The 14637-nt window shown below is 59.5% G+C and overlaps 1 protein-coding gene across 1 annotated transcript in view; it reads left to right on the top strand.

Moving 5' to 3' along the window:
• The window catches only part of LOC144736608 (voltage-dependent P/Q-type calcium channel subunit alpha-1A-like), a 141966-nt gene extending 127954 nt beyond the window's left edge, over positions 1–14012 (top strand). The window contains 8 exon segments of the mRNA XM_078619175.1: positions 3685–3791; positions 4427–4541; positions 4881–4982; positions 6458–6490; positions 8097–8400; positions 11400–11524; positions 12605–13030; positions 13032–14012. Coding sequence (XP_078475301.1) covers positions 3685–3791; positions 4427–4541; positions 4881–4982; positions 6458–6490; positions 8097–8400; positions 11400–11524; positions 12605–13030; positions 13032–13589 — 1770 coding nt within the window. The 3' untranslated portion in view covers positions 13590–14012.
• Positions 14013–14637: the final 625 nt, after the last annotated feature.

The raw sequence follows: 14637 nt of genomic DNA, 5'->3' as shown, positions 1-14637 counted from the left end.
AGCAGGGATTTATTCTTTTTATTGCGTTTGTCGAGGAAGCCTAAAGTGAATATCTGGCCGATGTGAATGTGTTTATTGTCCCTATATTATTTTAATCTGAATTCATGTCTCTTCTTGGTTTGATCTACCAAATTGCTTTCGAGAAAAGTATTTTGTTATTCGCACTGTGGTTGGTAAAGTCAAGGCCTACACGGTCGGGATGTGGATAATCGACGCAAGTACCGTGTTGAGCTTCTTTCCCACCGTACGTAGCCAACCATGCTAATCGGAGGTGCAGTGTTGAGTCTATGTGCAGTGTTGAGTCTATGGGTAGTGTTGAGTCTATGTGCAGTGTTGAGTCTATGGGCAGTGTTGAGTCTATGGGCAGTGTTGAGTCTATGTGCAGTGTTGAGTCTATGGGCAGTGTTGAGTCTATGTGCAGTGTTGAGTCTATGGGCAGTGTTGAGTCTATGGGCAGTGTTGAGTCTGTTGGGCAGTGTTGAGTCTATGGGCAGTGTTGAGTCTGGGTAGTGTTGAGTCTATGGGCAGTGTTGAGTCTATGGGCAGTGTTGAGTCTATGTGTAGTGTTGAGTCTATGGGCAGTGTTGAGTCTATGTGTAGTGTTGAGTCTATGTGTAGTGTTGAGTCTATGTGTAGTGTTGAGTCTATGGGCAGTGTTGAGTCTGGGTAGTGTTGAGTCTATGGGCAGTGTTGAGTCTGGGTAGTGTTGAGTCTATGGGCAGTGTTGAGTCTGGGTAGTGTTGAGTCTATGGGCAGTGTTGAGTCTATGTTGAGTCTCTGGGCAGTGTTGAGTCTGGGTAGTGTTGAGTCTATGGGCAGTGTTGAGTCTATGTTGAGTCTCTGGGCAGTGTTGAGTCTGAGTAGTGTTGAGTCTATGGGCAGTGTTGAGTCTGGGTAGTGTTGAGTCTATGGGCAGTGTTGAGTCTATGTTGAGTCTCTGGGCAGTGTTGAGTCTGAGTAGTGTTGAGTCTATGGGCAGTGTTGAGTCTGTGTTGAGTCTCTGGGCGGCGTTGAACTTCTTTTGCACTGTAAGTAGCCAACCGCGCTAATCGGAGGTGCGTGGGAAGAATAACAACCTCAACAACAACAACAACAGTTCTATGTAAATAATTGCTTAAATTTTTACTTAAAGCTTTCGTGACTGCAGGAATTCATATTTTTGGGTCTTTTGGTAAAGTCACGACGTTTCGATCGCAACGCAAGAGGTCGTCTTCAGGAAAAGGGGTTAACAGCTTCCAAGGCAAACTGTTTGTCGGGGTTTTAAATTGGCGTCGCCCAAATGTCAGCAGCCAATGACAATGTGAGCGGTGGGCAGCGAGCCCGGCGGTGGTTCGTTTTCCACCAATCAGAGGGTTGCCAGGTGAAATTGAGCGTGTTACAGAGAGATGAGCATGTTGATGGCAGATCGCAGAGCCGCAACCAAGGGGCATGAAGCACAACTAACATCCGATGTTAGTTGTGATTCATGCCCATTTCAAACTTGCGCTTTCACAGTCACCATTTCAAACTCTTATCAACAGTTTGCTTTGGAAGCTGACCTCCCCCCCCCCCCCTCTTCCTGAAGACGGTCGCATGCGTTGCGATCAAAACGTCGTAGTTTTTTGTTTGTTATTTTTGATTATTTTCTTTGAAACTGTGACTTTAGTGAAAGACCCAAGAATACAATTGCTTGAATTTAGTCTAGTAGTGTATTGTAGTAGTTAGTGTAGTGGGTAGTGTAGCGTATAGTGTAGTATGTCGTGTATGCACGTTCAACTTCTATCGCGCCGTACGTCGCTCATTGTTCTCTTCTCGCAGCCGGTGGAGCTGCCGGAAAAAAACGTCGAGGGGAGCTGAGAGGGAGTTGGGGGGGGGAATTGAAGCCCGAAAAATGTGAGGGTTCAGCGTTTGGTATTTAACCTCAGCGAGCGTCAGGCATCCTCAGGCGCACCCCTCCACCTCCTCTCCCTCCTCCATCCACCTCCATCCACCTCCATCCACCTCCTTCATCCACCTCCTCCATCCACCTCCATCCACCTCCATCCACCTCCTTCATCCACCTCCTCCATCCACCTCCATCCACCTCCATCCACCTCCTTCATCCACCTCCTTCATCCACCTCCATCCACCTCCATCCACCTCCTTCATCCACCTCCTTCATCCACCTCCTCCATCCACCTCCATCCACCTCCTTCATCCACCTCCTTCATCCACCTCCATCCACCTCCATCCACCTCCTTCATCCACCTCCTTCATCCACCTCCTCCATCCACCTCCATCCACCTCCATCCACCTCCTTCATCCACCTCCTCCATCCACCTCCATCCACCTCCATCCACCTCCTTCATCCACCTCCTCCATCCACCTCCATCCACCTCCATCCACCTCCTTCATCCACCTCCTCCATCCACCTCCATCCACCTCCATCCACCTCCTTCATCCACCTCCTTCATCCACCTCCATCCACCTCCATCCACCTCCATCCACCTCCAGCACTTGCCCCAACAGTCTGTCAAGGCTATACGGGGGATCTTTGCTTTCGTGTATTATTGGTGTATTTTTGGGGTGTATGTGTGGTAGTGTTTAGTTTGTGGTCGCACGTCTGTGTGTGTGACAACATGTTTTGTCACCGCACCGCACGCTTTCAGGAGCGCTTCTGCGGCGACCCGCGACGCCCACCGATATGAGGAAGCCACTGGGAGCGAGGCCACTTTTGAATCGTCATCGTCTCGATTGACAAACTCATCTCTTTAGAACTCCTTTTTATGTTGAGTCCCCCCCCCCGCACCTCCGATTAGCGCGACTGGCTACGTACGGTGCGAAAGAAGTTCAACGTGCGTACGTAGATCTGTGTAACTTCATCGACGACACGGGTTACACGTTTGGGGCGCGTCTTTACTTTCTGGAGCGGCGCTAAAGCGGCCGGGGTGTTCTGCAGGCTTCGTCAGCTGCTTGTTGCTGCGTCTGGGACGTATTACGTCGGTCTGTCCACGCGGGCGTCCGTCCGTCGGTCGGTCTCTGTGGACGCTCCCCGTAGAACCCCCCCCACCTACCAGACGAGTCGGAGTGAAAACTTTGCCGGGCCCAGCTCACCAGAGGCAGCTGGGCCCAGATGGTGCAGAGCTGCGGAGAGTGTCGCCAGTCAGAAACGGCACTCCCCCAGTCGCTGCAGTCGGACACAGCACTCCCTGAGTGAATGCTGGGTGAAAACTGAGTGAATGCTGAGTGAATACTGAGTAAATATTGAGTGAATACTGGGTGTTGGCACGTTACAAGTTGACTTTGCCGAGTGAACCCCACAAATATGGATTTGACCTCGTGACCTTCTTTGCGATTGGCCAAGCCGGAGTGGCGGCGCAGCGGTTAGCGCGCGGCGCCGACGAACTCGACGGCCCGCTTACGGCTACCAACACCGGTGACGATTATCTGAACCGGTCCTGGGATTCTCCTAGGTCGACTCGGCCTCAAACGAGTACCCGGTGTGGTACGTAAAATATCGCCACTAGGGAGACAAAGGCGGCCGGGCGTGGTGTTAGCCACCCACCCCCTCGTGTGCCGTGCCGGCCTTCATAGGCGCTCGGGAACAGCACTTGCCCCAACGGTTTGTTACAGGCTACACGGGGGATCTTTGTCGTTGGTGGTGGTAAGGGGGGGTGGGGGGGGGCGACATTTGTTGTCTTTGCCCTCTTCGTGTCCCGTGCTCAGAGCCGCAAGCCGTCGCTCTTCCAGAGGATGCTGGGGTCGCCCCGCCTGGACGCCCGGCCGGACATGCAGGCGGGCCAGCATCCACTGCTTGACGGAGAGACGCAGCCGTGAGCTGACGCGCGCACACACACACACACAGAGAGCAACGCACACTCAGACACACACAACAGCAAAAACAGCCGCCCCCGTTCCTCGCTAAGTGGCGGTGACGTCACCACGGCGCCTGTGCCAGGCCAGGTGCACTTTGAGGCAAGGTGAAGTGTCGAAGGCTCGCTGACAGAGGAGGTCACGGGACAGACCCAGCAGGTGCCATGGGTTGCAGACACACCGCCACGTACACACAGCAGCAACAATCGCCATTCGCCACTAAGTGGCGGTGACGTCACCATGACGCTTGAGGCCACGCCAAGTGTCGGAGGCTCGGCGCTGGCAGGAGGTCAGGGGACAGACCAAGAGGCCATGGGTTGGCTGTGATGATGCACCAGACAAACGCACAGACAAAGATCCCCCGTGTAGTCTTAACAGACTGTTGGGGCAAGTGCTGTTAGCGAGTAGCAGCGCCTAATGAAGGCCGGCACGGCGCACAAGGGGGTGGGTGGCCAGCACCTCGGCCGGTCGACAGACACAACAGTGGGTCCTGTGTGGTACATCCAGCGCGCAGGCTGCTGCCGACGGCACTTGCCCCCAGAGAGTCCGTTGAGGCTATCGGGGGGACCTTTGTCTCTGTGGCGTGCCGTGGCAGGGGTGAGCTCACCACGTCGGTGTCGTGGGTGACCCAGCGGGCCCAGGAGATGGTTCAGAGGACACGGCAGAGCCGGCGCATCGAGCCCCCCTTCAGCGGATATGGCGCCGTGCAGGTGAGAGTCTTTGGGCCTCCATGTGAGTCAATGGGTCTCTGTGTGAGTCTATGGGTCTCTGTGTGAGTCTATGGGTCTCTGTGTGTGAGTCTATGTATGTATGTTGGAATTCTACCGCACCGCACGTAGCCAACCGTGCCAATCGGAGGTGCGGGGTGGAAGGACAACGAACCACAATGTAGACGACGACGATGATGACAACGACGAGGACAACGACGATGACTATGATGATGACACCGATGAGGACAATAACGACAACGATGATGACGATGACGACGATGACGACGACGATGCCGGTGCCGACGCCGCTTTGCGATGTTGACGGCGCTCCCCCCACAGACGTACGAGCTGAGCGCCCTCTCCTGCGCCGGAGACCCCCGCGCCTCGCTGGAGGCCCAGGCCCGCGCCACCTCCCTCCCCCGTCTCACCGTCGACGCTCAGGCACGTTACCTCCCCCTCCCTAACCCTACCCCCGCCGCCCGCCCCCCGCGGCCGCGCGCGGAAACTCCACATTCCTCTGCCGGGGGGGTGGGTCGCACAGTTCATCCTTCATTCGGTGTGACGCCCGCGGTCGGTTGGTCCCCCGTGCCATGGGGCCGCGACGTTGTGCCGGTGCTTCTCACTTCTATTTACCCCGGTGGAGGGCGGCACTTGCCGATAAAGCACTGGTCGACGTCACGCCTGCATCTGCTGATGAGAAGCTGAACGTCGAAACGGGTGCAGAGTTTTGCTTTGGAACCACTGCTGATGAAATCACGCTCTCCCAGAAGGCCATGCGGCCAATGGGATGTGTCAAAATGAATTAAACTTTTTTTTCACTCAATCTTCCATATGCACAACATAAACACTCATCATTAATTGGCTGAACACACGTTCATGTTAAGAGGATGGCAGAGCTGGGGCAATTTTTGGTGGCGTGGCTGCTGCTACCCCACTCCTCGTCTGTGGTTCCTCCTCCCGGCTCGTCCGAGTCGTCCTCTCTGTCTTCTCTCTCTCTCTGAGTCGTCCTCTCTGTCTCTCTCTCTGAGTTGTCCCCCCTCTCTCTGAGTGGTCCAAGCGAATCTGAATCGTTGTCCCTCTCTCTCTGAGTCGTCCCCTCTCTCTCTTTCCCAACGCGTTCCGCTCCGCTCGAAGCTCTGCCACGCGTCTAAGAGGCTGTGGTGGTAACCTGCAGCCTCGTGTAGTGGACCACGCTCGGGTCAGACAGAGAGAGAGAGAGAGGCACGCCGCGTGAGTGCCGCATCGGTTATTCCCCATCGCCCGGCCAGCCACGAGTTCCTGTCGCTTTGTGAAGATCGGTAGAGGCACGCGGCCCTCCCCCGTGGCCCCCTCCCCCGCAGCCCCCTCCCCCGCAGCCCCCTCCCCCGTGGTCTCCCCCCTGCGGCCTTCCCCTGCGGCCACGCCACCTCGGCACGGCGTCGCCGCTCTGTCCACCCGTCCGTCGTCTGTCCGTCCGTCGGTCTTGTCTGATTGTCCGTCCGTCTGTTTGCGTGTTTGTTTTTGTCTGCCTGTCCATCTCGTTGGTGTGTCAGTCCGCGTCTGTCCATGTGTCTGTCCGCTTTGCCTGTCCATTGGATGGTTTGTTCATCAGTCGGTCTGCTGGGTCTGTCTGTGCGTCTCTCCATGGGACAGTCTGTCCATCAGTCCGTCCGTCTGTCCGTCTGTCTGTCCGTCATGTCTGTTCATGCGTCTGCATGTCAGTCATTCCGGTCTGTCTATTGCTCTTTCATTACAATGATGATGATGGTGCGTGCTGATGACGATTCTGATGGGTCACACCTGATCATGGCAATGTCAGTCATGCGGTGCTCACGATGGTCATGCTGCGAAGCGAGTCGCACTGTAATCCACAGCGTCACCTCTTCCCTTCTACCCCCCCCCATGTCCCCCTCCCTCCTTTTCGTCTCTGCGAGCAGCCGTTCCTGGCCGGCCTGCACCCAGCACTGTCGGTATGCCGCCCACCACCACCACCTACTACTCTCCCTCTCTCTCTCTCTCCCTCCCTCTCCCTCCCCGTGGTGGCGTGGATCTGTCTCCAGTTTCCCCCCTCCACACTTGCGTGTTTGGAGTTATTTGGCTGACAAACATTTCCACGCAACGACGACCAAGCCGCTTCGTTCAGCTTCCAGGTCGCTTCTGGTAGAAACCGGCGACATCGCTCAGTGGGGCCTTCTCGTTTAGGCCAGGGGTGTGGAACGTCGGGCCTGCGGGCCGTATGAGGCCCGCGATGTCATTTGGTGTAGCCCTGCCAAGGCAACCGCTGCGGGACTCGAAATTCAATAAATCTAGGAGCAAACCTGGAAAAGCAGTTGCGGGTAGCAACATCATCAACACCAGCTAACATCACACGCCTCGACAAAGAGAAGCAGTTCCAGCCATCGCGTTAGGGGCGAGTTAATTAAATGTTTGACCAAATATAACAGGCAGGCAAATTTTTAAGTTGATAATTTTGTATGGCCAGCGATTGATGTTATAAATATCCAAATGGTCCTTGGCAGAGAAAAGGTTCCCCGCCCCTAGGTCCACTCGGCCTTCAATGAGTGCCTGGGCGTGCGGTGCGGTGTGCATGTACCGGACGTCGCCACTGCTATTGGCCACACCACACCACCCGCTCTGGCCTCGCTGGCGAGCACTTGCCCCAGGCAGGCTGCAAGGCTACACGGGGGACATTTGTCTGCGCCGTCCGTCGTGGTCGGTGCCCTCCCCCCTCCTATCAGATGTTTACACAATCTTGTTTTCGCTGTTATCTTAGTGGCGATTTATTTAAATATTTGAGCATCTCCCTTTCTCTGGTATTTGTATCTGATAAAGAAAAAGAAGCCGACTCCTGCTGAAGAAGATTCCGAGATGCTTGAGTTGTTTTGCCTGCGTGTGACTGATGAGTCTACCTGTGTGTGTGGTCACACAGTGTGTGTGTGGTCAGTCACACACAGTGTGTGTGTGTGTCACCTCCTGTGTGTGTGTGTCGCCTACAGTGTGTGTGTGTGTGTCACCTACAGTGTGTGTGTGTCAACTACAGTGTGTGTCACCTACAGCGTGTGTGTTCGTGTGAGGTCACACACACAGTCAGCAGAGCGGCAGTATAGCGGTTAGCGCGCCGCACTACACACCCGGCGACCCGAGTTCGATCCCGTCCAATAGCCTGGCTGCCGGTGGAGTCCACGGCGTCACAGGCGCTATAGGACTGGTCCTTGATGCACCTCTCAGAGGCTGGCAACTGCGTGCTGCACCCTGCACCATGGGTCTCACCTGTGGTCTCACCTGTGGTATGACCTGTGGTCTTACCTGGGGTATCAGCTGGGGTTTCACACCGCACCATGTGCAGGGTGCAGGGTGCAGGCAATGGACATCAACAGCCCCCACGATCGTCCCCAGACGTTGGGCGTTTTCCGGACCGTCTCCCCCCACTGTCTTCCCCCCCACTGTCTTCCCCCCCCCATCCCCTCCCCACCATCTCCCCCCCCCCACCGTCTCCCCCCCCCCCACCGTCTCCCCCCCCCACCATCTCCCCCCACGGCCACTCCCCCCCCGCCCGTCTCTCCCGCCCCCCGGCAGCCCATCCGGGACGCGAGCCCCATCAAGCGCTCCGCCTCGCTGCTGGGCGCCAGCGTCCGCACCCCGGGGCCCGACCTGGCCGAGCTGTCCCTGGAGCGCGTGAGCCCCGACCGCGGGGCCCCCCCGGACCCCGTCTCCGCCGCTCACCGTGCCCCGGGGAGCCTCGCCGGCCTCGCCGGGGGACCCTCCCCGGCGAGGCCGGCCAAGCGGGGCGGCCCGGACGCCGCCGCCGCTGTCGGCGGGCGCCAGCAGAGGCGGCCGCCCCCGCCGCCGGGGTCCGCGCGCCACTCGGACGCGTGGACCGGTGGGGCTCCGCCGCATCTCTCACCTGGGGTCTCACCTGGGGTCTCACCTGGGGTCTCACCTGGTGTATCACCTGGCGTGTCACCTGGCGTGTCACCTGGGGTATCACCTGGCGTGTCACCTGGGGTGTCACCTGGGGTCTCACCTGGGGTCTCACCTGGGGTGTCACCTGGCGTGTCACCTGGCGTGTCACCTGGCGTGTCACCTGGCGTGTCACCTGGCGTGTCACCTGGGGTATCACCTGGCGTGTCACCTGGGGTCTCACCTGGGGTTTCACACCGACACCCCCACACCTGCACACCTGCACACCTGCACACCTGCACCGACCCCAAATTAAATTCTCAAAAAGGGCAAAGTGCCAGTGCAGTCGTTGAAGACGCCTTTCTTTACCGGCGCAGGAATTACACTTGTGAAGTACACACACAAGCACAAAAGACAAAGATCCCCCGTATAGCCTCAACAGACTCTTCGGGCAAGTGCTGTTAGCGAGTAGCACCTATGAAAGCCGGCACGGCACACGAGAGGATAGGTGGTCAGCACCACGCCCGGCCTCCTTTGTCTCCCCGGTGGCGATGTTTACTCCACCGCACCGGGTACTCATTTGAGGCTGTGTCGACCTAGGGGAGGCCCAGGACCAGTTCAGATAATTGTCACCGGTGTTGGCCGTGAGCGGGAATCGAACTCGGGCGGCCGGGTTCGTAGCGCAGCGTAGCGCGAACCGCTGCGCCACCGCTCCCCCTACAAGCACGTATTTATATAATTATATAAATACAACGAATTCATTTTAAGAACGCCTCTTGCCCCCCGGGTTTGCAGCGCTCACACGGCTGCCCTGGGAACCGCAGGGCAGCCCGTTCCGTCACAACCAATTACAGCGACGCGTCCACCACCTCCACGGCTGGCCGCTGAGTCTCGCGAGCAGCGGGAACATCCGTTACACCCCCTCCCCTACCACCACCACCACCACCACCTCACCACCCCCCCTCCCTCCGTTAGTGGGGGGGAGGGGGGGTTCTAACACCTGCCCCCAACAGAAGGGTTGCTGCTGAGTTGCAGTGGTGAGCGCGCTGGACTCGCTATCCAGACAGGGGTCGCCGGTTCCAGTTCCGTCTCCCGTCTGGGATGTCGGCACGTGTGTGCGTGCGTGGAACTTGTTTTATCGCCAACCGTACGCGGAGATGTTTGCGGGGGGAAAAGGACAACAAGCTAAACACAAAAAGCAGTTCTAAAGAAATGACTTTGTCAATCTATATCTGTATCATTTTTAAAAGTGCACCACTGGCTTTCCAATATCGGAAGGAAGAGCGTTCCAGACGGCCGCAGAAGCGCATCTGAAAGCGCCGCGCGATGATGCGGTGGCCACCGTCTTTGTTCGATGGCCAGTCAAAAGCCGCTGCTGCCGCTGCTGCTGCTGCTGCTGCTGCTGCTGCCGCTGCTGCTGCTGCTGCTGCTGCTGCTGCCGCTGCTGCCGCTGCCGCCGCTGCCGCTGCCGCTGCCGCTGCTGCTGCTGCTGCCGCTGCCGCTGCTGCTGCTGCTGCTGCTGCCGCTGCTGCCGCCGCTGCCGCCGCTGCTGCTGCTGCTGCTGCCGCCGCTGCTGCCGCTGCTGCTGCTGCTGCTGCTGCTGCCGCTGCCGCTGCCGCTGCCGCTGCCGCTGCCGCTGCTGCTGCTGCGAGGATGACGGAGTTGGCCTGATGATGGGTTATGCTCCTTGACGAGATCAGCAGCGAGGTGTCGTGGCAAGCACGTTGCGTGTAACGAGTGCGACCTTACAATGAACGCTCTTCCTTCCAATATTAGCAAACCACTGGGAGCGATGCACTTTTAAATCCAGATTAAACACTCACTGCTTTAGAACGGCTTTTTTGTGTTTAGTTTCTTCTCCTTCCACCGCACCTCCGATCAGCACGGTTGGCTTCGTACGGTGCGAAAGAAGTCATCACACATACCGACATACGTAGACTCGGAGACCCTTAGACTCAACACAGATACCCATCCGTTTGTTATCCTTCCTCCGCACCTCCGATGACACAAACACCACGACATCCGTGGCTCACGCCGGGCTCTGTAGACATCTTCAGGTCTTGGCTGTGGTCGCGGCTTTAGGAATGTCGATTCCGGGCCTCTTGCCCAACCGCAAATTAACATCAAATTACGCCGATTGTTTCTGTTTGTTTGTTAAGATTTTCTTAAGCGGGTCGGCAGCGCCACCGGACTCGCGATCCAGAGGTCACGCCGGTTTGACCCCAATCTCCCAGCGCGGCGGGAGATTAGAACGGGGAAGCAAGTTTCATAACCCCCCCGGCCAGCCACCTGCCCCCCCTCGCCCAATGCATCTGTTCGCCCGGCAGCGTGAGTGGGTTCGGCCACAGGTAGCCTCCCATCGGCAGGTCGCGTGCGCTGGGGTAACCCCCACCTCTTGCGAGATGCGCTGGCCAGTGTGGAAGAGTAGGCCAAAAGCCATCGAGAGAGGGTACCTCCACAGCCGTCTCTACGGAGCCCTCCCATGACCAAAGATGGCTCGGGGAGGGCTTCATCCAGCAATGGATTGACAAAGAGCTTTACATTGTTACCACTTCTCCTCTGTGTCACCGTGTCTATCTCTCTGTGTCACGTGTCTATGTATCTGTGTCACGTGTCTGTGTGTCACGTGTCTCTGTGTCTGTGTGTGTCACGTGTCTGTGTGTCACGTGTCTGTGTGTCTGTGTGTTACGTATCTCTGTGTCACGTGTCTCTGTGTGTCACGTGTCTATGTCTCTGTGTGTCACGTGTCTCTGTGTGTCACGCGTCTGTGTCTCTGTGTGTCACGTGCCTCTGTGTGTCACGTGTCTCTGTGTGTCACGTGTCTCTGTGTGTCACGTGTCTCTGTGACTGTGTCTGTGTCTCTGTGTGTCACCGTGTCTGTGTCTCTGTGTGTCTCTGTGACTGTGTCTGTGTCTCTGCGTGTCACGTGTCTCTGTCTCTAACTGTCTCTATGGCTCTCTGCGTGTCCCCGCTGCGCAGGCTCTCAGATGGAGCTGAGCTCCCCCAGGATGGGCCGCCTGGGCGAGGCCTCCGACCCGGCCTCACGCTCACGCACCCGCAGGGGCGTGGGCACGCACGCCCCACCGGCCGGCACGCGCAAGGCCGTACGTACGCGTGAGTGCGTGTGTGCATGTGTGCGTGCATGTATGTGCGTGCACGTGCATACGTGCGTGCGCGTACGTGCGTGCGCATGCGCGTGTGTACGCGTGTGTATCTGTACGTATGTGTGTGCGCATGCGCGTGTGTACGCGTGTGCCTGTACGTACGTGCTTGCGCATGCGCGTGTGTACGCGTGTGTCTGTACGTACGTGCGTGCGCATGCGCGTGTACGCGTGTGTCTGTACGTACGTGCGTGCGCATGCGCGTGTGTACGCGTGTGTGTCTGTACGTACGTGCGTGCGCATGCGCATGCGCACGTGTGTGTCTGTACGTACGTGCGTGCGCATGCGCGTGTGTACGCGTGTGTCTGTACGTACGCGCACCCGTGTGTACGCGTCTGTCTGTACGTACGTGCGTGCGCATGCACGTGTGTACGCGTGTGTCTGTACGTACGTGCGTGCGCATGCGCGTGTGTACGCGTGTGTCTGTACGTACGTACGTGCAAGCGCATGCGCGTGTGTACGCGTGTGTGTCTGTACATACGTGCGTGCGCATGCCCGTGTGTACGCGTGTGTCTGTACGTACGTGCGTGCGCATGCGCGTGTGTACGCGTGTGTGTCTGTACGTACGTGCGTGCGCATGCGCGTGTGTACGCGTGTTTGTGAGGGAGTGGTAGTGTAGCGGTCAGCGCACTGCGCTACGAACCCGGAGACCTGAGTTCAATTCCCGCTCTCACTGCCAACACCATCTGAACCAGTCCTGGACCTCCCCTAGGTTGAGTCAGACACAAATGAGTACCTGGTGCGGTGTGTAAACATAACCTCTAGGGAGACAAAGGCGGCCGGGCACGGTGCTGGCCACCCACCCCCTCGTGTGCCGTGCCGGCCTTCTGCTACTCGCTAACAGCACTTGCCCTACAGTCTGTGCAGGCTATTTGGGGGATATTTGTTTGTTGTCTTTGTGTTTGGGCCCACGTGGTCATGTGTCTCCCTTGTACCCGCGTGTCCCCCACGTGTCCCCACGTGTCCCCCACGTGTCCCCCCGATCGTGCCCACCACGTGTCCTCACCCCCACCCACCTCACAGGGCAGCCGCTCCCTCAGCAGCAGCCCCGTGCGCCCGGGCCTCGGGTACCCGTCGGAGTCGTGCACGCCGGTGTGCGGCACGCCCCTGCGCACGCGGCGCCGCCAGCTCCCGCGCACGCCCCAACAGCAGCAGCAGCAAGCGGCGGCGGGGGGGGCGGTGGCGCCGCTCCACCCCGGCCGCTCCGGGCCCGGCACCCGCTCCTCCTCGCCCCCCGTGCGGCCGCCGTCGCCCTCCGCCGCGGGAATCGGCGCCGTCTCTGGCGCCGTCTCCGGCGCCGTCTCTGGCGCCGTCTCCGGCGCCGTCTCCGGCGCGTCCGTGGTGCGCCGCTCCGCCGGCTCCCGTCCCGCGCCGGCCAAGCGCGTGTGCTCGCTGGTGCTGGAGGGCCGCGAGTGGGAGGGCGGCCGAATGACGCCGGGGGACCGGCGCGGGTGGCGGCAACGACGACGAGGATGAAGAGGAGGAGGGGGAGCGCGAGGAGGAGGAGGAGGAAGAGGAGGAAGAGGAGCCGTGGTCGAAGCGATCGTCGCACGAGCGGCAGCGCGCGAGGACGCCGCGCGACGACGAGTTCGGCCGCCGGGCTCCTGGCGGTGGCGGCGGAGGAGGAGGCGGAGTCCGTTCCTCGGCGCCTGGCGGCCGGCACGGCGGCTCGACCGGCCCGGCGCGCCACCACGCATCCGACCCCTACCTGAGCCTCACCCGCGGTCCCGGCGCCGCGACGCCGGGGCCGCGCTCGCCTCCGGCGGGGCACGGCCACGCGCCGGCGCGTCGGGCGGCGAGGCGGCGCGGGGGAGGGGACGAGGACGAGGAGGCGGCGATGGGGGGGGGCGTCCCGGAGCGGGCGACCCACGGCCCCCGGCCGCCGCGGCTGCCCAACGGCCACCGGCCGCGGCGGCACGCCGGCGCGCCGGGCGCGAGGCCGCGGGGCGGCGCGCGGAGGGGGGGCGAGCGGGCGTGCAGCGAGACGGACGAGGACGACTGGTGCTAGCTCCCTCCGGAGTCGACCGACCCGGCGACCCGCCATCCGACCGACGGAGCGACCGGCAGACGGACGGAAGCGAGCGGCGAATGGACGAGCGGGAAAACCGACGAACGAGTGGACGGACGGATGGACGTGTGGACGGACGGACGGATGAAAGAAATGGACGGACGGGTGGGATAGAATGATGGACGGACAGGACAAATGGATTGAAGCAATAGATAGACAGATCGGCAGAGAGGTGGAAGGGAGCAATAGATTGGCAGACAGATCAACAGCAAGATGATAAATGTATGAAAGCAGATGATCAGACTGATGGTAGACAGATGGACGGAGGGAGAGATGGACAAACGGACAGGTAGATGGATTGATGGATAGATGGTTGAACGTGATAGATAGATGGACGCACAGAAAGATGATACGAAAAGACGTGAGGGAGGGAGATGCACAGCCACATCGACACGTGGATCGGCAGATGGACAAACAGGAAGACGGGGACAGGAAGCGTGAATCTGAGAGAGTGAGAGTCGCACACGGACTCACGGACACACCGATGGACACGCGGACGGACTCATGGACTCACCGATGGACACGCCGATGGACACGCGGACGGACACACTGACGAGCGGACATACGGACGGACGGACGTGGACGTGCCCAGTCGACGCAGCGAGATGCTGACGGGACAAGTGACCGCACCACCCCGAGCACCACCCCGAGCGCCACCCCGAGCGCCGCCCCGAGCACCACCCCGAGCACCACCCCGAGCGCCGCCCCGAGCACCACCCCGAGCACCACCCCGAGCGTGGCTCTGCGAGCCCACCGGACGTCCGGCTCCGACCACGGAGTTCCACCCGGCCCCCCACTCCCCTGCCCCCCCTGCTACCCCCAACCGTCGCCTCGCGTACAGAATGAAGGTCGCAAACTCAAACACCGCCCCTCCCACCGACACATCCCAGCCAATAATCACCGACACCTCCGCGGTGGGGGGGGGGGGGTCGCTAAAGCGTGTACCGCTTTGTGGGTCGGTCAAGCTGGGACGGCGGTCCCCCCACGG

This window comes from Lampetra planeri, chromosome 61 (genome assembly GCF_965212315.1).
Source record: "Lampetra planeri chromosome 61, kcLamPlan1.2.h2, whole genome shotgun sequence".
Classification (NCBI taxonomy): domain Eukaryota; kingdom Metazoa; phylum Chordata; class Hyperoartia; order Petromyzontiformes; family Petromyzontidae; genus Lampetra; species Lampetra planeri.
The sequence above is the reverse complement of the archived record's forward strand: the minus strand, read 5'-3'. Positions and strand labels throughout refer to the sequence as shown.